The sequence below is a fragment of the Mustela nigripes genome, chromosome 5, assembly GCF_022355385.1.
Source record: "Mustela nigripes isolate SB6536 chromosome 5, MUSNIG.SB6536, whole genome shotgun sequence".
Lineage (NCBI taxonomy): Eukaryota > Metazoa > Chordata > Mammalia > Carnivora > Mustelidae > Mustela > Mustela nigripes.
The window spans coordinates 28,532,191-28,554,411 of NC_081561.1; the positions used below are offsets into that span (position 1 = coordinate 28,532,191).

The 22,221-nt window shown below is 59.2% G+C and overlaps 3 protein-coding genes across 4 annotated transcripts in view; 2 read left to right on the forward strand and 1 right to left on the reverse strand.

The window, feature by feature from the left end:
* Positions 1–397: 397 nt before the first annotated feature.
* Positions 398–14,450, forward strand: LOC132017828 (complement C4-A-like). The gene is made up of 41 exons (XM_059399912.1): positions 398–523; positions 660–858; positions 1,062–1,263; positions 1,469–1,539; positions 1,623–1,708; positions 1,884–1,966; positions 2,141–2,237; positions 2,404–2,509; positions 2,651–2,783; positions 3,221–3,336; positions 3,441–3,617; positions 3,764–3,949; positions 4,085–4,270; positions 4,431–4,589; positions 4,838–4,964; positions 5,139–5,210; positions 5,489–5,686; positions 5,781–5,892; positions 5,983–6,053; positions 6,332–6,471; positions 6,587–6,796; positions 7,036–7,087; positions 7,194–7,283; positions 7,418–7,627; positions 7,807–7,882; positions 8,034–8,190; positions 8,298–8,414; positions 8,514–8,685; positions 8,902–9,134; positions 9,209–9,376; positions 9,724–9,783; positions 10,766–10,859; positions 10,939–11,125; positions 11,262–11,352; positions 11,516–11,590; positions 12,938–13,040; positions 13,195–13,284; positions 13,384–13,482; positions 13,593–13,676; positions 13,945–14,077; positions 14,208–14,450. Exons 1-41 carry the CDS (start codon positions 459–461, stop codon positions 14,347–14,349), a joined length of 5,229 nt encoding a protein of 1,742 aa, XP_059255895.1. The 5' UTR covers positions 398–458; the 3' UTR covers positions 14,350–14,450.
* Positions 14,087–19,801, forward strand: LOC132017829 (steroid 21-hydroxylase). Of its 2 annotated transcripts, none has more exons than XM_059399913.1 (10): positions 14,087–14,161; positions 17,486–17,575; positions 17,680–17,834; positions 17,922–18,017; positions 18,125–18,226; positions 18,328–18,414; positions 18,562–18,762; positions 18,980–19,158; positions 19,248–19,351; positions 19,442–19,801. In XM_059399913.1, the coding sequence occupies exons 1-10, from the start codon at positions 14,134–14,136 to the stop codon at positions 19,705–19,707; spliced, it is 1,308 nt and encodes a 435-aa protein (XP_059255896.1). In that variant the 5' UTR covers positions 14,087–14,133; the 3' UTR covers positions 19,708–19,801. The 2 variants fall into 2 exon arrangements, with proteins under 2 accessions (XP_059255896.1, XP_059255897.1); XM_059399914.1 differs by lacking the exon at positions 14,087–14,161 and adding an exon at positions 17,041–17,395.
* Positions 19,802–19,850: 49 nt separating this feature from the next.
* Positions 19,851–22,221, reverse strand: part of TNXB (tenascin XB) — a 53,711-nt gene continuing 51,340 nt past the window's right edge. Inside the window, 9 exon segments of the mRNA XM_059399915.1 lie at positions 19,851–20,033; positions 20,318–20,481; positions 20,561–20,722; positions 20,817–20,913; positions 21,007–21,158; positions 21,254–21,386; positions 21,512–21,642; positions 21,738–21,881; positions 21,982–22,101. Of these exon segments, the coding sequence (XP_059255898.1) occupies positions 19,929–20,033; positions 20,318–20,481; positions 20,561–20,722; positions 20,817–20,913; positions 21,007–21,158; positions 21,254–21,386; positions 21,512–21,642; positions 21,738–21,881; positions 21,982–22,101 (1,208 nt within the window). The 3' untranslated portion in view covers positions 19,851–19,928.

The following is a 22,221-nucleotide window of genomic DNA, read 5'->3' on the forward strand; positions in this document are numbered from 1 at the left end:
GTAAAGATTTTTATGAAGGAGCTTGTGTCTCCAACCATGTACATTGAACTATGCCCACACATACTGGAGAATGTGTGTGTGTGTGTGTGTGTGTGTGTGTACACGTGTGTGTGTGTGTATGTGTGTGTGTATGTATGTGCCCTCAGATACACCTAGTACGGGGGCTATCCGGGGCACTGGGATGAGAGGGGTTAACACAGAAGGACAGAACACAACTCTGGGCCATGATTTCCTCATTCCCTCAGAGACCCAGGTGTCCGGGGTGTTGTCCTCCCTCCCCCTGCCCCTACTAAATACTGGGCCTGGGGCCAGTTGCATTTCTTGCCTGTCACATGGTTTCCCGGCTGTGCTGGGCCAGGGGAGGAGCAAGTTCCACAGTCAAATCTGCTCTAAGCCCTGGGTTGACCAGAGAGGAGTAGGCAGGCAGACGGGTCTGATCCCTCTTGGGTCCTCCAGCCATGAGGATCCTCTGGGGGCTGATCTGGGTGACCAGCTTCTTCACCTTATCCCTGCAGAAGCCCAGGTCCTGGAAGAAGAACACTAGTGCTTGAGTGGGACAGGGCTGGTCATGGGAGAGCTGACATGGGGGACGTGATGGAGGAATGAGGAACGGAGGGGCCCAGGGGCGCTGAATGCAGACCCCTTCCTGTTCTCCCTAGGTTGCTCCTGTTTTCGCCTTCTGTGGTTCACTTGGGGGTCCCCCTCTCAGTGAGGGTGCAACTCGAGAATGTTCCCCAGGGACAAGTAGTGACAGGATCAGTGTTCCTGAGAAACCCATCCAACTTGAATGCCGTCTGCTCCCCAAAGGTGGACTTTTCCCTCAGCTCAGAAAAAGACAACGTACACCTTAGCCTCCAGGTAACTAGCCTCCACTCCCTTCTACTGCTTCTTAGTCACTCTCACCCTGCTCCCCTCTGTCTTCTGTTTGGTCATCTCATTGGCCTACCTCCTCTCTCTTCTCCCCCCACTCCCCACACTGTTACCTTTTCTGTTTCTGTCTCCATCTCTGGTTTTTTCCTTCTGCTCTGTTTCTGACCTGCTCCTTCTGCCTCTCCTGACAGATCTCCCCGAAAGATGCAGAGACCTGTGGCCTCTACCGCCTCCTCCGTGGCCCCGAGGTCCAGCTGGTGGCCCAGTCACCATGGCTGAAGAACTCTCTGTCTAGAAAGACAGACATTCAGGGCGTCAACCTGCTCTTCTCCTCTCGCCGGGGACACCTCTTTCTGCAGACCGACCAGCCCGTTTATAACCCTGGCCAGCGGGGTGAGTCGGACCCCAGGGCCCCTGCCTTTGACTCCCAGCCTGCTCAAGGCATGTTTGGTACCCCGTGAGACAGCCTGGACGGTGCCACACAGGAAGGCTGCTTGGCAAATATTTGTTGCCCTCCCCCTTGCTCCCTGGAAGCGGTGGGGGCCGAGGCCCACCTTTGCAGATGGATTCCTGCTCAGCTCTTGCCCTTCTCTCCCAGTTCGATACCGGATCTTTGCTCTGGATCAAAAGATGCGTCCATCCTCTGACACCCTTACGGTCACAGTGGAGGTGAGTCCCTGAGCTCTCTGACCTTCATCAGCAGGGCTGCTGATCTGACCTCCCATCCATGACCGCTTCTACTCCCACTGCAGAACTCTCATGGCCTCCGTGTGAGGAAGAGGGAAGTGTACACTTCCTCCATCTTCCAGGATGACTTTGTGATTCCCGATATCTCAGAGTGAGCCCCCTCGACCTGGTGACGGTCCCTCCTGTGCCCATCTCCCATGGCTCTTTGCCTCCAGCACCCAGTCAGACCTTGAGCCTCTCTCACAGCTCTGGTTTTCCCCCAGTTGGTCCTCTGGCTCTCCATGTGCCTCTTGCACAAGCGGGCTGAGTCCCTCCCCCATTTGTAGGCCAGGGACATGGAGGATCTCAGCCCGGTTCTCAGATGGCCGAGACTCTAACAGCAGTACCCAGTTTGAGGTGAAGAAATATGGTGAGAGCTGGAGATGGCGTGGGACAAGCATCTCCTTTCCTGAAGGAGATACGGATAGAGGGGGAGGCGGTGGGGCAGGGCAGGGGCAGGGAGGTATGGGTGCCACAGCCCCAAGGGAAGTCTTTGAAGGGTCCTTTCGCGAGTCTGACCAGCCACCCCTTCACACTGGGTCAGTCCTTCCCAACTTCGAGGTGAAGATTATTCCTGGAAAGCCCTACATCCTGACAGCGCCTGGCTTTCTCGATGAGATCCAATTAGACATCCAGGCCAGGTAACTCTCCCATCCTCCATGTCCTCCACGTGGGGCACCCAGGGTTCCCCATTCAGTCTGAAGGAGCTGTGAAGCCCTGCCTCCCCGCTCTGCCCCCTGCCCCCACCCTGAGACATTGGCCTTATTTCCTAGACCCACCCTCTTCCCACTCTCTCCGTGGTGGTAGGTACATCTACGGGAAGCCAGTGCAGGGGGTGGCATATGTGCGCTTCGGGCTCCTGGGTGAGGATGGTGCTAAGACTTTCCTTCGGGGGCTGGAGAATCAGACTAAGGTAGGAGGGAGGGTGGGGATGTGGGGGAGAGGAGGAGAGTGTTGGGGAGGGGAGGAAGGTGTGGGGGAAGGGAGGAGGGTGTCAGGGTGGGGAGGAGGGAGACAAATCTCACCCCAGGCCCTGTTTTCTTTTTCACTCCAGCTGGTAGATGGCCAGTGCCATATTTCCCTCTCAAAGGCTGAGTTTCAGGGTTCCCTGGAGAAGCTTCAAGTTAACATTGCCGACCTCCCTGGGCTGCGCCTCTATGTTGCCGCTGCCATCATTGAGTCTCCAGGTGAGAGGCCTCCCTGATTGTAACCCCAGCCCCCCGCCTCTGACCTGGAGCTGACCCTCTGTTCTCCAGCATCGACACTATTCCCTACTCTTACCCTTGTCTTGTACCCAAAGCCAGGAAAGACCCAGGAGACTGTCCCTCCCCAGCTGTGTTTCTGGGTGGTTTCAGGAGAAGGTAACCCTTTCACTGTCTCAATTTTTTTTTCTTTACCCGTCTTTCCGTCCATCTCGCAGACACAAGTTACACTCCGTCCGTGGGCTAGGTCCCGTGCTGGCCTCAGCACACAGAGATGAGTACAAGACGGCCCGTGCCCTCAGGAGTCTGAGGAGCTGAGTGTCTCGTGGGCAGGAAACACTCGAGCTGTGGTCACCCTGGCTCTCCCACTCCTCTCTCCGTGGCTCTCTGTCCTCCACCTCTCTCTGCCGCATCTATTACAGGGGGAGAGATGGAGGAAGCAGAGCTCACATCTTGGCGTTTTGTGTCATCTCCCTTCACCTTGGATCTTAGCAACACCAAGCGACACCTTGTGCCTGGGGCCCCCTTTCTGCTGCAGGTCTCTTTTGGAGGGGGAGGATGAGTTGGGGGTGGGGTGTTGTCAGGAGGGTATGGGGCTTCACTGAACAGTCTTCTTTATCTGTCTCTCCCCTGCTCACCTAGGCCCTGGTCCGAGATATATCTGGCTTCCCAGCCTCTGGCATTCCTGTCAAAGTTTTGGCCACTCTGTCTCCCGGATCTGCTTCTAGAATCCAGGACCTGGAACAAAACACAGATGAGCGTGGCCAAGTCATTGTTCCCATCGTTACGTCAAAGTCCATCTCAGAAGTGCAGCTCTTGGTAGGACCTCCCACTCATGGGACAGGGTAGGGGAAGGAAAGAAAGGTTGGCCAGTTTCCTGAGAATCCACTTCCTGGACTGGGGGAAGAAGGTGGTGACCAGGGTCCTTGGCATTGACTGTACCCCTGCCCTGCTCCTCTTTCTAGGTGTCTGCAGGCTCCCCTCATCCAGCTGTAGGCAGGCTCACCGTGAGAGCCCCACTCTCAGGAGGCTCCAGGTTTCTGTCCATTGAGCGGCTGGATCCTCGACCGCCTCGTGTTGGGGACACTCTCATCCTGAACCTGCGAGCTCTGGGCGTCAGTGAGGACAGCTTCTCTCATTACTACTACATGGTGCGCAGAAGCTGGGCTGTTGAGGATGGAGGGTGGGGTGCAGAGAGGATCTCAGGGAGGAGAGAGCCCTTGGGGTAGAGGGAACTGTTTCAGGATGGGGGGTGTGCAGTGAAGAGGAAACCACTCTTGCCTCAGATCCTGTCCCGGGGCCAGATTGTGTCTATGATTCGAGAAGCCAGGACGGACCTGACCTCAGTCTCCGTGTTTGTGAACCATAACTTGGTACCCTCCTTCTACTTTGTGGCCTTCTACTATCATGGGGATGTCCCAGTGGCCAACTCCCTGCGCGTGGACGTCCAGGCAGGGGACTGCGAGGGCAAGGTAACTGGCCTTCGGAGAGGCGGCACGTCTGTGTGTTGGGAGGTCAAGAGAGAAAGAAGACAGAGTGATTGTGAGCAGAGCATGGATTTGGTTTGGGGTACACTGAGGGCTGAAGGAAGCTCTCCCCACTCTGATGCCCCCCTCCTCTCACCTCTGCCAGCTGGAGCTGAATGTGGACAGCATCAGGGAGTATCGTCCTGCGGAGTTTGTAAAGCTCCGCCTGCAAACAGACTCGCCAGCCCTGGTGGCGCTGGGGGCCGTGGATACGGCTCTGTATGCTGTGGGCGGGAGTTCCCACAAACCCCTCAACATGGCCAAGGTTTGTCTGGACCCTCCGTTCTTGCCAGCTCTCACTCCCCTGTGGGGCTCATTGTCCCGGAACCAGCCCTGAGGTCTCACTCAATCTCCCCACAGACTCCCCGCTGAGCTTCCCTCAAGCCCCGGGCCCTGCGGTCTCTATTTCCCCACTCTCTTAAGGGTTGCCCATGCCCTGCCTTCTCACCCAGAGCTGGGTGGCCCATCTGGGTCCCTCAAATCATCTGCAACTTCCTGGCCTTTTCTTGCCAGGTCTTGGAAGTTATGAACAGCTATGACCATGGCTGCGGTCCTGGAGGTGGGGACAATGCCCTTCAGGTGTTTGAGACAGCTGGTCTGGCCTTTTCTGATGGAGAACTGTTGACCTCATCCAGAAAGAGTGAGAACAGAGGAGGAAGGGGAGTTGGGTGGTGGGACAGTCAGGAAGGAGGAGGGGCCTGAGGGTGTAAGATGAGAAGAGCGTTGGTGGGAAGGGCGGGGCCAGGGAAAGAAGGTGGGAAGGGGAGGTGGGACCCCTATCCCTGTGCTGGGCTGCGGTCCTGCTTTCTATCAGGTCTGAGTTGTCCCAAAAAGAAAACCCGGAATAAGAGAAACGTCAACTTCCAAAAGGCGATTCATGAGAAATGTGAGTTATGGGCGCCTGTGCAGCTCTCCACTTGGCCCAAGGGTTAGGGTGATGGGGTCTCCCTCTTGGCTGCTCTGCTCCTCAGTGAGCCCGCATATGGTATTTGGGGCCAGAGACCCAAATTCTGGGGTTGAAGGTGGAGGGAGACTCTCTCCATTGGCCAGGAACTTGAGTTCCTGGTCTCTCAGGGTGAGTCCTTGTGTATCTAGAGGTCTGGGTGGGAAATGAGATGTGTCTCTGTGGGGTTCCCCTGTGCATACCCTCCCCCGGCCCTGCAGTGGGCCAGTATGCTTCCCCAGAAGCCCGGCGCTGCTGCCAGGATGGGCTGACGAGGCTGCCCATGATACGCTCCTGTGAGCAGCGGGCGGCTCGGGTGCGCCAGGCGGCCTGCCGGGCACCCTTCCTGTCCTGCTGCCAGTTTGCTGAGAACCTGCGCAAGAAGTCCCGCTCCAGGGGCCAGGTGGGCCTTGCCCGAGGTGAGGCTCTGGGTGGGGCTGGGGGACTGGCAAGAGTCTCTCTGGAAGGGCAGAATGGTTCCCCTCCTGATTCCCCCACGCTGTGGTCCCCTAGCTCTGGAGGTCCTGCAAGAGGAAGACCTGATTGATGAGGATGACATTCCTGTGCGCAGCTTCTTCCCGGAGAACTGGCTCTGGAGAGTGGAAAAAGTGGACCGCTTCCTCCAGTGAGGGGGTGTGGTGGGCCTGGCCTTGGCTCTGGGCTGGTCTGGAGCCAGCCCAGGGTGTGACCAGGCTTCTCGCCTTTCCTACTGCAGATTGTCCCAAATGCTCCCTGACTCTCTCACCACATGGGAAATCCACGCTGTGAGCTTGTCTGGAAAGACAGGTGAGACGGTTTTGCCTGGACCTCAGTCCCCTGCCCCATCCATCTCCCCCTGACCGAGGCTTCCCACCGAGCCCTTCGCTCTTCATACAGAACTGGGGGCAGACCCCTGGGGACGTCTGCACTGGCATGTGCTGGGGTGGGGAGGCTAGGGAGTGGCAGCAGGTGGGGGGCAGAAATGGGTCACCCCCTGCCCCTCCCTCCTGGGACCCTGTGGCCATGACACCCCCAGACCTCTGGTCTCTGCCCCCTCTGCTACACCCACCACCCCCATCCACCAGGCCTGTGTGTGGCCACGCCGGCCCAGATCCGAGTGTTCCAGGAATTTCACCTGCACCTCCGCTTGCCTGTCTCTGTTCGCCGCTTTGAGCAGCTGGAGCTGCGGCCTGTCCTCTACAACTACCTGAATAAAAATCTGACGGTGAGGCCCTGCAGAAGCCCGAGCACACAGGGAAGTGGATGGGAGCTGGGGCAGCGGGAGGGTGGGGGGCCAAACCGGCCTGAGGCTCCGGCCATCCCCATCTTCCTGCACCTAGGTGAGCGTCCATGTGTCCCCAGTGGAGGGGCTGTGCCTGGCTGGAGGTGGCGGGCTGGCCCAAAGTGTCCTGGTGCCTGCAGGCTCTGCCCGGCCTGTTGGCTTCTCTGTGGTGCCCACGGCGGCGGCGGCTATGTCCCTGAAGGTGGTGGCTCAAGGGTCCTCGGACTTCCCTGTAGGGGACGCAGTGTCTAAGGTTCTACAAATTCAGGTGACTGGAGCAGCCCCGAATCCAGCCCCTCAGAGTCCCAGATTTACACCACCCCCCCAACCCCATACCCTCTCTCCTGGCCAGACACCTGAAACCATGCCTTGGTCTGTTTACATCTTCTATAATTCTGATCCCACTCTGCCCCTGATGCTCAAACTCCAAGTCCTAGGGAAAATGCATTGGGAGGGGCAGGTCATAGTACTGTATGGCCTCTCATAGCTGTGTTTCCCCCGAGACAGAGAGAAGGGTCCATCCACACAGAGGAGATTGTCTATGAGCTCAATCCCCTGGGTGAGTGGCCCCCTCCTCCAGCCACCAGTGTCCTAATGGGGTTGTAGGTGGGGGGGGGGGGATGCTGGCAGCCAACCAGATGGCCATCTTGGCCCATCCCCCACAGATCACCGAGCCCGGACCTTGGAGATTCCTGGCAACTCTGACCCCAATGTCATCCCAGATGGAGATTTCAGCAGCTTTGTCAGGGTTACAGGTGGGAGTATTCTTCGTCTCTTCCCAGGGGCAGCCTCAGATTCATGTGGCACCCAGGGACCCCTGTTTGATCCCACGACTCCACGGGTCTCCAGACCTGGTCTCTGACCCTTAAACCTCCATCTCCCCCTATAGCCTCAGAACCACTGGACACTTTGGGCTCTAAGGGGGTCTTGTCACCAGGAGGCCTGGCCTCCCTCCTGAGGCTTCCCCAGGGCTGCGGGGAGCAAACCATGCTCCTACTGGCTCCAACACTGGCTTCTTCCCGCTACCTGGACAAGACAGAGCAGTGGAGCACGCTGCCCCCTGAGACAAAGGACCATGCTGTGGATCTGATCCAGAAAGGTTCTGGGCATGGGGCAAGCAGGCGTGGGGCTGGGAGAGGGCAGTTCAAGGCAGAGGGGGAGACCACCTAGCTAGAAGGGAGAAGGAAGGGGGTGCCTGATGGGAATGGGGAGTGTGGCCTTGGGTACATGTGGTGGGAGAGCGAGCATCGCCTCAGCAGCTGCCTCTTGTCTCCCAAGGCTACATGCGGATCCAGCAGTTTCGGAAAACAAATGGTTCCTATGGGGCTTGGTTGCATCGGGACAGCAGCACCTGGTGAGGTTGGGAGAATGTTTCCCGGTCTCTGCGGGGGCTGGGGCTGGGGGAGGGGGCAGAGCCAGATATAGTGGGAGGTGCCTGGGTGAGTGAGGATGTGTCCCCTACGGGGACCAGTCCCTGTCCCCAGCCATTCCTCCCTCCCCACCAGGCTCACGGCGTTTGTGCTGAAGGTACTGAGTCTGGCCCAGGAGCAGGTGGGCGGCTCACCTGAGAAGCTGCAGGAGACGGCCAAGTGGCTGCTGTCCCAGCAGCAGGCGGATGGGTCATTCCAGGACCCCTGCCCAGTTTTACACAGGGACATGCAGGTTTGGGGTTGGGAGACAGAGGTGGGAGGGCGGTCCCTGCCCCTCCCTGCTCCTCCCTGCTCCTCCCTGCTCCTGGCTGACATCTTCTCTCCATCCCCTTCAACTAGGGGGGCCTGGTGGGAGATGATGAGACTGTGGCGCTCACAGCCTTTGTGGTCATCGCCCTTCAGCATGGGCTGGCTGTCTTCCAGGATGACATTGCAGAGCAGTTGAAGCAGAAAGTGGTAAGAGTGTTTGCCCTTTCCTGGTCCCCAGCTCTCCCCCTCTCTCCCCAGGAACCCAAGTGTCCAGCTTTCTTGATCTTCCTCCCCTCTTTCTCCTAGGAAACCTCTATCATCAGAGCGAACTCCTTCTTGGGGGAGAAAGCAAGTGTTGGGACCCTGGGTGCCCATGCTGCTGCCATCACGGCCTATGCCCTGACTCTCACCAAGGCTTCTGAGGACCTGCGGGATGTTGCCCACCGCAACCTCATGGCCATGGCCCAGAAGACCGGGGGTGAGCGCCAAGGGTGTCCTGGTAGTGAGCCTGGGTCTTGGGGGACCTGGGACCCCTGAGTATGCCCAAAGGGAGAAATTGAATGAAGACCTCAAGAAGTAATGAAAGCCTAAGGGATAATTGGGCAGAATTGGGAGAGCTCAATATGGGGAGTGTCAGAGGGCCAGGCAACTAGCCCTGTCCACCATTCACCTGTGGGTCTCCCTTTACTTCCAGATAACCTGTACTGGGGCTCAGTCCCTGGTTCTCAGAGCAATGCCATCCCACCCACCCTGGCTCCTCAAGGCCCAGCAGACCCCATACCCCAAGCTCCAGCCGTGTGGATTGAAACCACAGCCTATGGCCTACTTCACCTGCTGCTTCGGGAGGGCAAGTCAGAGATGGCCGACTATGCTGCAGCCTGGCTTACCCACCAGGGCAGTTTCCAAGGCGGGTTCCGCAGCACCCAGGTAGGGGCTGCCAGGGGGCTTCAGGGGTGGGTGGTCCCGAGACCGAGTGCCTGAGTGCCAGCCCACCTCCCCAGGACACAGTGATAGCCTTGGATGCTCTATCTGCATACTGGATTGCTTCCCACACCCTTGAAGAGAGGGCACTCAACGTGACTCTTAGCTCCATGGGCCGCAGTGGGTTCAAGTCCCACGAGCTGCAGCTGAACAACCACCAAATTCAGGGGCTGGAGGAGGAGCTGCAGGTGAGCCACTCCTTTACCTGGCTTGCCTCCCCCACCCCTGGACCTCCCGTGGCCAGGCTGGAAGCCAACCCTGCCTCCCCCCACCCTTGTGGAATCCCCATGGCATCTCTGCTTGATGTCCTTGTGGGAAGACCTATTTGCCACGTGACCTGGAGAAAGTCACCTAATCTCTGAGCTTTGTTTTTCTCATCTCAAAATTAATATATGGGTAGTCTACCCAACAGGGTTTTTAGGAGGCTGAGGTGAGGTGTCAGCTCTGTGAGTGGGTGGGAGAGGAGATGAACTGGAACAACCGTGTGCCCTTGTGTGCCCCTCTGATATCCCTTTCCCTTGTCCATTCCTGCAAGTTTTCGTTGGGCAGCAAGATTAACGTGAAGGTGGGAGGCAACAGCAAAGGGACCTTGAAGGTGAGAGCCAGCAGCACTGAATGCCTGGGACCCCAGCAGGGAGGGGCTGTGGTCTTGAGTGGGAGGCCTGAGGGGGAGCTCATGGTGAGCAGGGAAGGAAGGAAGGAGATGCCCCTGAGTGGGTGGACCCCCTTACTGGTCTGGGTGCTCCCCCCGACTCTGGTCTCTGCCCTCTCTGGGCACCTGTCCTCTCCTTCTACCCTGATCAGTGCTGATGACATACATACCAGCACCTCAACCCAGGCCTCTCGCCTGAGCCACAGGCCCCACATGTCACACAGCACCTCAAACCCTTTCTTCCTCCCGGGTCCCCTCACCTGACCGATGGGGCCCCTTCCCCACAGGAGCCCAGCCACTGCTCTGGAGGCCATCTTAGTGTCCCCACCTCCACCCTTCCTTATGGCCCCAGCATCTTGTCCTCGGCTCCCCTGCTGCCCAGGGCCCATGCCACTTGTTTCCTAGACTCTGCTAAGATGGTGTTGGAACTTCTCCCTAACCTGTATCTCACCCCTCTGATCCACTGTGCACACTACCATGAGATCAGCCTTCCAAAAACACTAGTCAGACTAGCCCTGGAGAAAAGTCAGACTCTTCCACCTATACAACTGAGCATCTGCCCACCTCCCTCGCCAGACAAATCCCCTCATGTACACAGATCTCCTCCCCTTGAGTGTCCTTCCCTTCCTTTGTCCCAAGTGACAAACTTGTTCTTCTCCTGCAAGCTTTGGCCAGAAGCCTTTCCTGAGCTTTCCATTCCAACCTCTTCTGGGCCCCATGTAGAGTGCTCGCCCCTGAGGCAGGACCCTGTCCCTGGTCTCACCGGGTCTCGCAGACCCTGGGCCACCCGCCTTAATGGACTGGTCAGGAGGGATAAGAGGGGTGGAAGGCCTGGAACCCCTCAGCCTAGGGGATGGTCCAGGTGTGGCCTAGGAGAAAGGTCTGGGCCCCAAACGTACCCTGTTCTCACCCCTTGTTGAGCTAGATCCTTCGTACCTATAACGTCCTGGACCTGAAGAACACGACCTGTGAGGATCTTCAGATTCAAGTTACCGTCATGGGCCATGTTGAATACACAAGTGAGTGTTGGGGCTGCAGGCCTTTGGGCCCCGAGGGGGTCGGAGCCAGCAGCCAAGCCACCCCACTGTCCCTGTGCAGGGGAGGCCAATGAGGACTACGAGGACTATGTGTATGAGGAGCTGCCAGCCAAGGATGACCCAGATGCCGGTTCCCAGACTGTGACACCCCTGGAGCTGTTTGAGAGGCGGCGGAATCGCCGCAGGCGGGAGGCCCCTGGGGTGCCTGATGACCAGGAGTCCAGAGTGCAGTACACTGTGTGCATCTGGTAAGCGCAGGGGGCGGGGGTAGGTGGCTACGCCGGACATGGGGCACTGCCAGGCCAGGAGATAGAGGCAGGGCAGAGGCCAGGGCTGGGTGTCTGTCACCCAGAGCATGTGGGCCCTGGACATGTCTCTCTGCAGGCGGAATGGCAAGGAGGGGCTGTCGGGCATGGCCATTGCCGATATCACCCTCCTGAGTGGATTCAGCGCCCTGCGTGCCGACCTGGAGAAGGTGCAGTCAGTTGCCCAGGCGGGAGGAAGGGGGGCGGTTGGGAGGATGGGATTCCTTGTGCCCCAGGAGCTCGGGTCCATCCCTGAAGCTATCCCAGCCGCTGAGCCCTGTCTTGTGTATGGGCCGGGGCCACCTCCCTGTGACCATCTGTCCTTCCCCACAGCTGACCTCCCTCTCTGACCGCTACGTGAGTCATTTTGAGACCGAGGGTCCCCACGTCCTGCTGTACTTTGACTCGGTGAGCAGGGAGGGGCGACACAGGTAGGGTGACCGTGGGTTTACTAAGCACGGGTGACCTGAGAGAGGACGTGTGATGGAAGCAGGGAGACAGGATGAGAGTGTGTTGGAGCAGAGTTAGGGGCAGGCCCGGGAGGCCGCCCTGCCTGTGGGCGATGGGGGCCGAGCTCCGGTGCTGCTCCAGGGCTGGTGCCTGTCTGCAGGGAAGGACTCGAGAGTGAGCCCTTCATAAAGCTGAATTTACGCAACTCAAAGGCCGCCTTTGTTGCTTGTTGTTGACCTTTCTAGTTTTTTGGTTTTTGTTTTTTAGATTGAAGTATATTTTCTTTTCCAAAGTGATGACCGTCATAGAGGAGTTGCTTTTGCCTTTCCAAGCCATTTTTGGCTAAAACAAAGAATCATTAACCCTCTGATGGCCCTCAAACTTTTTTTGAGCATTAGCTGTAATCTCTTGGAGAAAATGTGAAAAAGATGTAATACTGTAACACCTTTAGCCAGGTGTGTAGGGGTTGAGGAAGGCCCCCCCAGCCCAGTGCTTGTAGAGGGGCCAGACCCCATTAGCCTCAGAAGTCAAGAAGAGGAGTTTCATTGAACACAGTGGCAGATGAGAAGCCAGGAAGATTTTGGATGAGGAGTTGACTTAAGCAGCATGGCTCGGGAGGGAGACTGGTAGGGAACCGGGCTGGACCAGACCAGTGTAGTGGGGGTGTGAGGAGAGGGGTCCGGATATAGGCCATGAGGATGGGCAAGTGACAGCACCTGCCGTTATGTTATGACACATAAAGGGGGGCCTGGGTGCGTCAGTAACGAAGCAAGGCCTTTGTGGTGGGACCTGGGGGTGGGCTTCTGGGGGTAGGCAGAGTGAATTTGGGGAATTTCTATGTCCCACAAGAATCTTACTGCAAGAATGAGGCTGAGTGTTTAATTTGGGAATCATCAGCCTGGAAGGGTTTGGTGAAAGCCAAGGAGCGGTTGAGACCTCCTCAGGGGAACGCGGTGGACCCGAGGAGCCAGGGTCAGGGACTGTGCCTCTGGGAGGGAAGAAGAGGGATGGTCAGGCATGACAAGGTCAGAACCAGGGATGGCCAGAAGCTAACCCTGAGCTCAGAGAGTTTCATGCAGAACGTGTCCATGATGTGAGGGCACTGGAGACTGGGACGAGGTCACTGTCTGGCAGTGACGTGAGCAGAGACCTCGGGGTTTTTAGAGTTTTTAGAGTTCCGGAGCTGGAAGGTACTAGCATGTGAAAGACACTGAAGATAAGACCAGACACAGGTCAAGGAGATGTGGCACAGCGGCCTGCAGGGCCCAGGGGGTATGTCCTGACATCTCCTCCCCACCCTGCCAGGTCCCCACCTCCCGGGAGTGCGTGGGCTTTGGAGCTGTTCAGGAAGTGCCTGTGGGGCTCGTCCAGCCGGCCAGCGCGGCTGTGTATGATTACTACAACCCTGGTGAGCACTTGGGGGGCTCTCGGCAGGTTTGGAATAGGTGTCCCCATATGGGACATCAGGAAGGGGGGTCAGTGCCGGTGGCAGTGATGTCCCCCTTGGGACAGGGGTGACAGTGTTGGGGGGGTGTGCATTCTAACTGTACTCTGTCCTGCAGAGCGCAAGTGTTCTGTGTTTTACGGAGCCCCCACTAAGAGCAAACTCTTGTCCACATTGTGCTCTGCTGATGTCTGCCAGTGTGCTGAGGGTGAGAGCTGGGGCTGGGGGCAGGGGGCGGGGTGAGGGGAAGCCATTGAGGCTGGGGCCTGCACTGGCTCATCTGTCCCCTGACCCCCACCCCCGGCAGGGAAGTGCCCTCGACAGCGTCGTGCCCTGGAGCGGGGGCTGCAGGATGAGGCTGGCTACAGGATGAAGTTTGCCTGCTACCACCCCCGCGTGCATTACGGTCTGTGTGCCCTCACCCCCGCCCCCCCGGCCCAGCTCTGTAATTGGGCTCGCGCCTCATGACCGCTGCTGGAACAAACCTGTGCTCCCTTCCCTTAAACTCCCTCGCAGGCTTCCAGGTGAAGGTCCTCCGAGAAGATAGCAGAGCTGCCTTCCGCCTCTTCGAAACCAGAATCACCCAAGTCCTGCACTTCAGTATGAAGGGGCTGGGGCTGGGGGACTTAGGGAGCCGAGGTTGGGGTTTGTGGCCCGGGTGCCCGGGACAACAGATGTTTGGAGGCTGAGCTCAAAGCCTCTCAGCTTCTTGGAAGCTCTGGACTTGGCCATAAATCGAAAAGCAGTCGTACATGCCCATTAGGAGCAGTGAGGGCTAAGCGAGAGGCTCCTTGCTCAGCCCTCGGCCCTCACTGGTCCTGTACCTTCCGTTCGCCTCTTATAATTCCTGTGCACCTTATCCTTTCAGCCAAGGACACCAAGGCCACTGTCCGTCAGACCCGAAACTTCCTGGTTCGAGCCTCTTGCCGTCTTCGCTTGGAACCTGGGAAAGAATATTTAATCATGGGTCTGGATGGAGTTACCTTTGACCTCAAGGGAGAGTGAGTTCTCTGGGCCTTGCTCTCCTCCCACATGAGGGAACGGATGGATCCCCAGCATGCAGACCCTGCCTCGCCAGAAGCCAGGTGCCCATCCTCCCCACCCCTGCTGACTGCCCTTTTGCCTCTGCAGTCCCCAATACCTGCTGGACTCGAATACCTGGGTAGAGGAGATGCCCTCTGAACGCCTGTGCCAGAGCACCCGCCACCGGGCAGCCTGCACCCAGCTCAGCAACTTCCTCCAGGAGTACGGCACTCAGGGCTGCCAGGTGTAAGGGCTGCCCTCCTCTTCCCCCGGGGATGCCTGGGTGGTCTCTGCCCAGTGGACACGGCTCCAGGTGGTTCCAGGGGTTCAATAAAGGCCTTTGGCAGCAGAGTGTCAGTGTGTGTCTCCAGGATTGAGAGCAGTGCCCCCAGACCCCTGCCAGCCATGAGACCAGGGTTTGCCTAATCTGAGGCTCCCAGAGCCTGCATGACCCTTGGGGTTGTCACTCCCAGATCATTCCCTGGGAGTTCAGTCCATCTGCAAAGCACGCTGAGCGGCCTTGGGACCCCTGCAGCCTGCACCCTAAGGGTCTGGCACCACAGCGAGGCCTCCCTCCGCAGCCCTGCTGCCACCAGTCCCTGTGGCCTCAGATGATGCTCGAGCTCAGCCGAGCGCCACTGCCCTTCCACCTGACGAGTGGCTGACGGCCACACGTTTCCCACTCTGCCCTTGTGCAGCTTTGAGTTCTGGGGTCTCCTGCTTGTAGCTGACGTCTGGTTTCTTGAAAGCAGATGGTTGACACTTGATCTCCTTACCAGAGGTTCGGGAACTTTCCTGGCGTTGTGCAGTGACTTTGGTCTGGGTGTTAACACACTGAGTCCGCAGCTCTACTGGGTCCAATCTCCCCACCTGCCTGCCTCACTCTCCCCCATTTGGTGGCACCCCTTGGGTCATCAGGGCTGATTGGAAATCCAGCTAGAGAAATGGGCTGCATTTAAGAAAATGAAATAGAAAGCGGGGTTGACGGAAGCGGAATCCGCAGCAGCCTGGACTCCGATCGGGTAGCTGCAGTTTGTGGGGCTCTCCCTCCAGGCTGTGCCCTATGCCAGGTCCCCATCCTTGAGACGTGGGATGTTCGGGAGCTGCCTGGTCCTGTGGGGCATGTAGTTGGGGCACCTGATCCAATCTGGGGGCAGGGAGAAGGCAAGGGCTTCCTGGAGGTGACCTCTAATGTGGGTTCTGAAAGTTGAGGCATCACGCAGAGAGAGTGGGGATGGGTGAGGGTATTTGAGCAGATGATGGAGAACAGGAAAGACCCAGAGGCCAGGGTCAGGACAGAGCCCATCTGTGGGCACTGCGTATAATTCCAGTGTGTCTGAGATTGGGCTTTGGAGGTGGGGTGGAAGAGCTGGGGCTGGCAAGGGAACCAGGTCAGTTTATGAAAATCTATTCACAATCAGGCCAGTTTTCCAGGTCACTGTTCTTTCCAGTGGAGCCCCCTCTGATGCCCTGCAGCTCTGAGAGGTTCTGTCTCCAAGGCTCCCCAGGGCTGTCATCCCCATGGCCCTGTGTCTGCCCATCATATCTCTGTCCCCAAAGCTGGTCAGCAGGGGTGGCAGAAAGCCATTTATGAGAGCCAGGGACTCAGCTGCAGTTGTGGCAAGACAGCCACAGTTTGGGAGGTCAACCCTGAGGCAGGGGCAGCGGTGACTGCCTATTCCTTGCAATGCCACTGCTGCTTTCTCCCTCTCAGTCCTGGGTGTGGATGCAGGCTAAGCCCGAGCCTCTCCACCCATGACCCCCAGCAGTTACTGCCTCAAGCTGGTGGGTGGCACAGCCAGTGTCTGGACTCAGGGCCTCCAGCCACAAAGCCTGTGCGCTCCGGGAGTGGCCTAACCGCTCTCAGGCGCAGGGATCAGTTTACAGACCCAGGGATAGGGAATTGGGGATGATGTGGGTCTCCTCACTCCCACTCCTAGGCAGCCCTGACTTCTCACTGAGCACTCACCTCTTTGGCGTGGTCTCTTGGCAAGCCCTGTCCCCTACCTTTGAGCCTCTCATCTGCCTCCTGGGACCCATTAAAGTGGTTCCTCATTGCCCCACCTGGTCCAGCGGGACCCAACCCATTATGGCAACAGCTCCCAGGATAGGGCTGGAACTCCTGATCCCAGCTGTGGCTCTCCGGCCCCTTCCTGGGAACGTCGGCATCGGTGGGGGAACTTTCAGTCGTGCCGCAAACTCTCTTGAGCTGGGGCTGTAACCTGTGGACTCTGACCCTGGAGGAAGTCCCATCCCACCTGCAACTGGGAGTGCAAACAGCCCGTGAGAGGAAAGGGCAGGTGGCGGACACCGAGGAGGGAGGAGCCAAGAGGGAGGACCTGGCCCCTTGCTGCAGCTGTGGCGTCCCCCTGTCCCTAGCTTCCAAGAAACCCCCCTCTCCTGCTCTCTTCAGTTCTCTGAGATGCCCCCATATTTGTACAGTAATTCTTTTTGGCTCAAGCCAGCTTGGGTTGGTCCCTTTCTCTTGCAACTGAAGAGTGTATAGAGTATAGTAGAGCCCCCAAACTGGGGAGGGGGGGCATAGAGCTCTTCATCTTTTTCCAACTTTTGAGATGGAAATAGAGCATGGTAAATCATTACACTGAGACTACAGGTATAAACTAGGGTGGTCCTGACAGACCTGGCCATATGGTCACCCCATCTGCAAGTTGAAAGAAAAACACGCAGGCCCTTTTTCATCTGACGACTGGTGAGGCAGGGATGGCTATTGTCTCTCTGAGGTAAAACAGGAAAGTGGTCCAAGGTGGGGTGGCAATGGGAGAGGGCTCAGGCTGGAAAGTGACTGTATTTTCCTGCCTGGTTGATGTGGAGCCAGGAAGCCGATTCCGGCTGTGGGAGAAAGGTCAGGGTTGCATCCCCTTTCCTTTCTTCTTGATGGATGAAAGGCTGATTCTTTGACATGTGGACTCCCCAAGGCCAGGCGGACTGTGCCCTTCCAGGATCTGTGGGCAGGACAGTGGGCAGGGCCCCGGGGGGAGTCAAAGGAGGCCCCAGCATAGCCTGAGCAGCAAGATGGATGGGGGGGCCTCTAACACTATAAGTGGCCCTGCCAGGGCCTTTGCTCGGGGCTCTGGCCATGCTCCTCCTCGGGCTGTTGCTGCTGACCCTGCTGGCTGGTGCCCGCCTGCTGTGGGACAAGTGGAAGTTCCGCAGCCTCCACCTCCCGCCTCTCGTGCCAGGCTTTCTGCACCTGCTGCAGCCCAACCTTCCCCTCTACCTGCTGGGTCTGACCCAGAAACTGGGGCCTGTCTACAGGCTCCGCCTTGGTCTGCGAGGTGCATTGGCTTCATCCCCTCCACCACGGGGTGAGGAGGGGAGAAGCGGGGTCCCCTCCCTGCTGACATCCTGCTTTGGCCATCCCCCAGATGTGGTGGTGCTGAACTCCAAGAGGACTATCGAGGAAGCCATGATCAAGAAGTGGGTGGACTTTGCCGGCAGACCCCAGACAGCATCCTGTAAGTGTTCAGGGCTGGTCTCGAGGGAAGACATGGGCTGGTGGAGGCAGGGGATGTCAGGCCCGTGGCTTCCTCAGGCTGCCCAACCCCTCTCCTACTTGCAGATCAGCTGGTGTCTCAGCATTTCCCGGACCTATCCCTCGGGGACTACTCCCTGCTCTGGAAGGCTCACAAGAAGCTTACCCGCTCAGCCCTGCTGCTGGGCCTCCGCAACTCCATGGAGCCGCTGGTGGAGCAGCTGACCCAGGAGTTCTGTGAGGTGAGGCTGGATGCCCACAGTTGCCCCAGGGCAGCTTCAGCTCCCCGGCAACTTCCGGCCTGTTTAGCTCCTTATACTTCCCCACAGCGCATGCGAGCCCGGGCTGGCACCCCTGTGGCCATACAGGAGGAGTTCTCTTTCCTCACCTGCACCATCATCTGTCACCTCACCTTCGGAGACAAGGTCATTGTTCTCTTGCCCTCCCTATGCTGGTGCCCTTCCTTAGCCCCTCCCTGACTCTCTCTCTGGTCCTGAACTGAAAGGATTCCCTCTTTGGGCGGGGTGGGCAGGAGGACGCCTTGGTACATGCCGTTCATGACTGTGTCCAAGACTTGATGAAAACCTGGGAGCACTGGTCCATCCAAATTTTGGACATCATTCCCTTTCTCAGGGTGAGGAGGTGCAGCCCAGACTCCTTGGGTCGTGGGAGAAAGAGGGGCTGGGGGAGCAGGCTTCCTTGCCAGCAGCTACACTCTCCTGCTCCCCGCCCCAGTTCTTCCCCAACCCAGGCCTCTGGAGGCTGAAGCAGGCCTTGGAGAACAGGGACCACATGGTGGAGAAGCAGCTGAGGCAGCACAAGGTGGGAACACTGCGTGTCCCTGGCGCCCCCGTGGCGCACAGCCAGGGAGCCTCCTGTCCCAGAGCTGGGTAGGATCTCCAGCATCCGAACCGTCCTAGACCTGTGGCTCCCCTGAGAGCTGAGGCTGGGCCCTCCTCTCCTCCACAGGAGAGCATGGTGGCAGGCCAGTGGAGGGACCTGACTGACTATATGCTCCAAAGACTGGGGAAGCCAACAGCAGAAGAGAGCCACGGACAGCTCCTTGAAGGACATGTGCATATGTCTGTGGTGGACCTGTTTATTGGTGGCACTGAGACCACAGCGACCACCCTCTCCTGGGCCGTGGCGTTCTTGCTTCACCACCCTGAGGTGCACCCTGGGGGTGGCCTGGCCAGGCCCCAGGACCTCAGCTCACTGCACCCCCCCATGGCCTGTGTTGACCCAGGCCGTGGCTTCTGCTGGTCCGCATGGAGGCTGGGGGGGCGGGTTGCTGCAGGGGGCAGCTGCAGGCCAGGAGGTGAGGTAGCTCTGGGTCAGCGGGCTCAGGGTTCCAGCCCCAGATACCAGGCTTGCTCCCATTTCCCAGGTTCAGCAGCGGCTGCAGGAAGAGCTGGATCGTGAGCTGGGCCCTGAAGCTTCAGGCTCCCAAGTCCCATACAGAGATCCCGCCCGGCTGCCCTTGCTCACGGCCACCATCGCAGAGGTGCTGCGCCTGCGGCCGGCCGTGCCCCTGGCCTTGCCGCACCGCACCACTCGGCCCAGCAGGTGACTCCTGAGAGCTAGGGATGAGTGGGACCGAAAGGGGTGGAAGTGGTGGATGTGCTGGCCAGGCTCTGACTCCACCTTTCCCTCAGCATCTTGGGCTACGACATCCCTGAGGGCATGGTCGTCATCCCCAACCTGCAAGGCGCCCACTTAGATGAGACAGTCTGGGAGCGGCCCCAAGAGTTCTGGCCTGGTGCGTGGCTGGGAGGATGCCTGCGGTGTAGGGGCGGCAGGGGCCCAGCCCTGTGGCTACAGAACCCCGAGTCTCTCCTTCTGCCCACAGATCGCTTCCTGGCCCCCGGCGCCAGCCCCAGAGTGCTGGCCTTCGGCTGCGGAGCACGCGTGTGCCTCGGGGAGCCACTGGCGCGCCTAGAGCTCTTCGTGGTGCTGGCGCGGCTGCTGCGGGCTTTCACGCTGCTGCCACCCGGGGGCACCCTGCCCTCCCTGCAGCCCCGGGCCCACTGTGGTGTCAACCTCACCATGCGGCCTTTCCAGGTGCAGCTGCAGCCCCGGGGGACGGGGGCCCGGGCGCTGGGCCAGCACCCATGACAGGGCAGAATGCACGCAGGTCATATACACGCCTCGGTTTCTCCTTTTATTATTCCCGTACAAACCCCTGCCCTCCCCCCTGTAAACATGGTGCTGTGAGATCGCAGATGGAGAAGGCTCCCTCTGGTGGCTGGGTGGTGACTGTGGCCCCTGGCTCTTCTCTCAGCGCGACCCCTCAGTGCTCGGCAGTCATTCTGCGGCGCTGGAGAGGCGAGCAGCTGTCAGCCTCTCTGGGCCGCTGGGGGCCGGTAGCTTCTTGGTCTCAGCTTCATTTCCGTGAAGGGCACAGAGAACTCAAAGCCCTTCCAGTAGTACCAGCTCACCCCCTGGGAGAGGAGATGTCGACACAGAGTCAAAGGCACACATCCCCTCTGCTCTCACCCCTGCCCCTCTGGGGAGACGGTTCCCAGAAAGCAGCCACCCTACTGCCTCCCCCACTCCAAGATCCTTGACTGCCAAGGCCCAGAGGCTTCATCTGAGCTGGACCTTTACGTCCAATAAATCTCCCTCAAGATGCCTTGGTGAGATTGGCATTATTATCCCACTTCACAGGTGAGGGCCCGAGCCTGCCCTCACAGCCCAGGAGGGCCCCCCACTCCCGGCCCCTCACCTGGTGGTCCACAGTGCTCCCGTAGAGCCCGTTGAGGTTGGCATAGTGGCAGTTCTTATACCACCAGGCCCCGCGGTACGAGACAGCGCAGGATATGAGCAGGTTGTTGGGGTCTCGATCCCGGGCAGAAAAGACGCTGCCACTGTGGTAGCTCATGGAGTCGCCTGGCCAGGTGTGAGAGGAACAGTGAGGGCCGCCCTGGCCTCTGTGCCAGCCTGCCCCGCTCCCAGGCCCAGGCCTGACCTGCTGTGCCATGGTAGCCGTCTAGATGAAGGCGGTAGTAGTCTGCGGCTGAGTCCACCCGGAAAGAGTCATACTGTGCGAACACGGCCTCGTCCCCGGCCCGCAGGTCCACGCGCATGGAGTAGTCACCCGCTGCTGTCAGGCTGTGCAGGGCCTCATTGCCTGTGGGGAGGGAGGGACAGTGCTCTCATCAGGGTCCTGGTGTCCACGGGGTTGCTGTCCCTTCCCTGGCCCTGGAGTCCTGTGGGGCACTGACCCAGCCAGAACTCCCCGGAGATGTTGCCAAAGCCGTGGGCGTAGTCCTCCCAGTCCCTCCAGAAGTCTGTCTGTCCATCCATGCGGCGCTGGAACACCTGAGAAGCAGGCAGAGGCACCATTGGCCTATGGTTTCCTGGCAAAGCAGCCCCTTCCCCAGGCAGACCCCCAGGCTTCCATGTTCCACCCACCAGCCAGCCACCCCCATCGGTCTCCATGTCACAGAACACATCCAGGGGCCGCTCGCGGTTCCCATTCAGGAAGATGGTGGTGGCCCTCGAAGAGCTGGCTCCGTTCTGCATCTCTTCCCCACAGTCCCGAGGAAAGGGGATTGGAAGTCCACCTGCAGAGAGGAGAATGAGGGGCTGGTCCTTTTGCTAAACCCCAGACCCCTGCTGCCTGCTCAGCCCCTGGCCATAGGTCCCAGGGCCCAAATACCAGTGGTGAAGGAGGTGGACACCGGCGGTGTGAGGCTCTCGCCCCACATAGCCCGGAGCCACACGCTGTAGGGGGTGGAAGGAAAGAGCCCCAGCAGCCGGTGCGAGGTGACCCCTCCTGGGAGCAAGATCTCCTGTGGACAGACAAGGAGCAGGTCAGGGGACAGGGAGCCCCGCTGGGAGGGCCAGAGGATGGGGCAGCACCTCCTGGAATGGAAGCTGGGAGGGGAGTTGGCCAGTGAGGGAGGGATGGGGGCACCTGGGTCTGTTCACCGGGGGTGTTGAAACTGAGCAGGTAGCCAGTCGGCAGGACTTGGGGTTCAGTCCAAGTGAGCAGGGCTGTGCGTGGGGTCACTTCCTTGGCCTCCAAGTCCTGGGGGGCCTCTAGCCCTGCGAGGGGAAAGTGGGAAAAGAAAATGAAGACGAGGCCCATCCTAGCTCCTTTGAACCTCCCCTGCCCTGCTGTGCACAGCTCCAAGCCGCACCTGTAGTGAAGGTGACACTGGCGGGGGCGGTGAGATTGGGGCCCCGAAGACCACGCACGGTCGCCGTGTAGTTGGTATGGAGCTCGAGGCCACTCAGAGGGTACTCCACAGCACTGCCGGGGGCCGAGCCCTGTAGTGAGGGGGCTGGCAGTGGGCTGCGCATCAGCATCTGCCCCCTTTGTGCCCTGCCAGACCCCTCTCCCCTCCCCGAACAAGTTCCCTCAGAGGCCTCAGCCCTGCTCACCCCCTGAGGCTGTGACCCGGACTTTGTACTTGTCCACAGGGGTCTGGGGGGCCTTCCAGTGCAGCAGAGCGGATCCCTCTGTCAAGTTTAGCGCTCGGAGCTGGGTGGGGCCGTCAGGAACTGGGAGAAGGGAGAGGGCTCAGAGCTGTCCCCTGCCCCCCCCCCTCCAACCCCCACCTTTCCGAGCTCCATTGGCCCCTGGTCCACAGTCGGAGCCTCTCACACCTTCCCCCTCCCCAT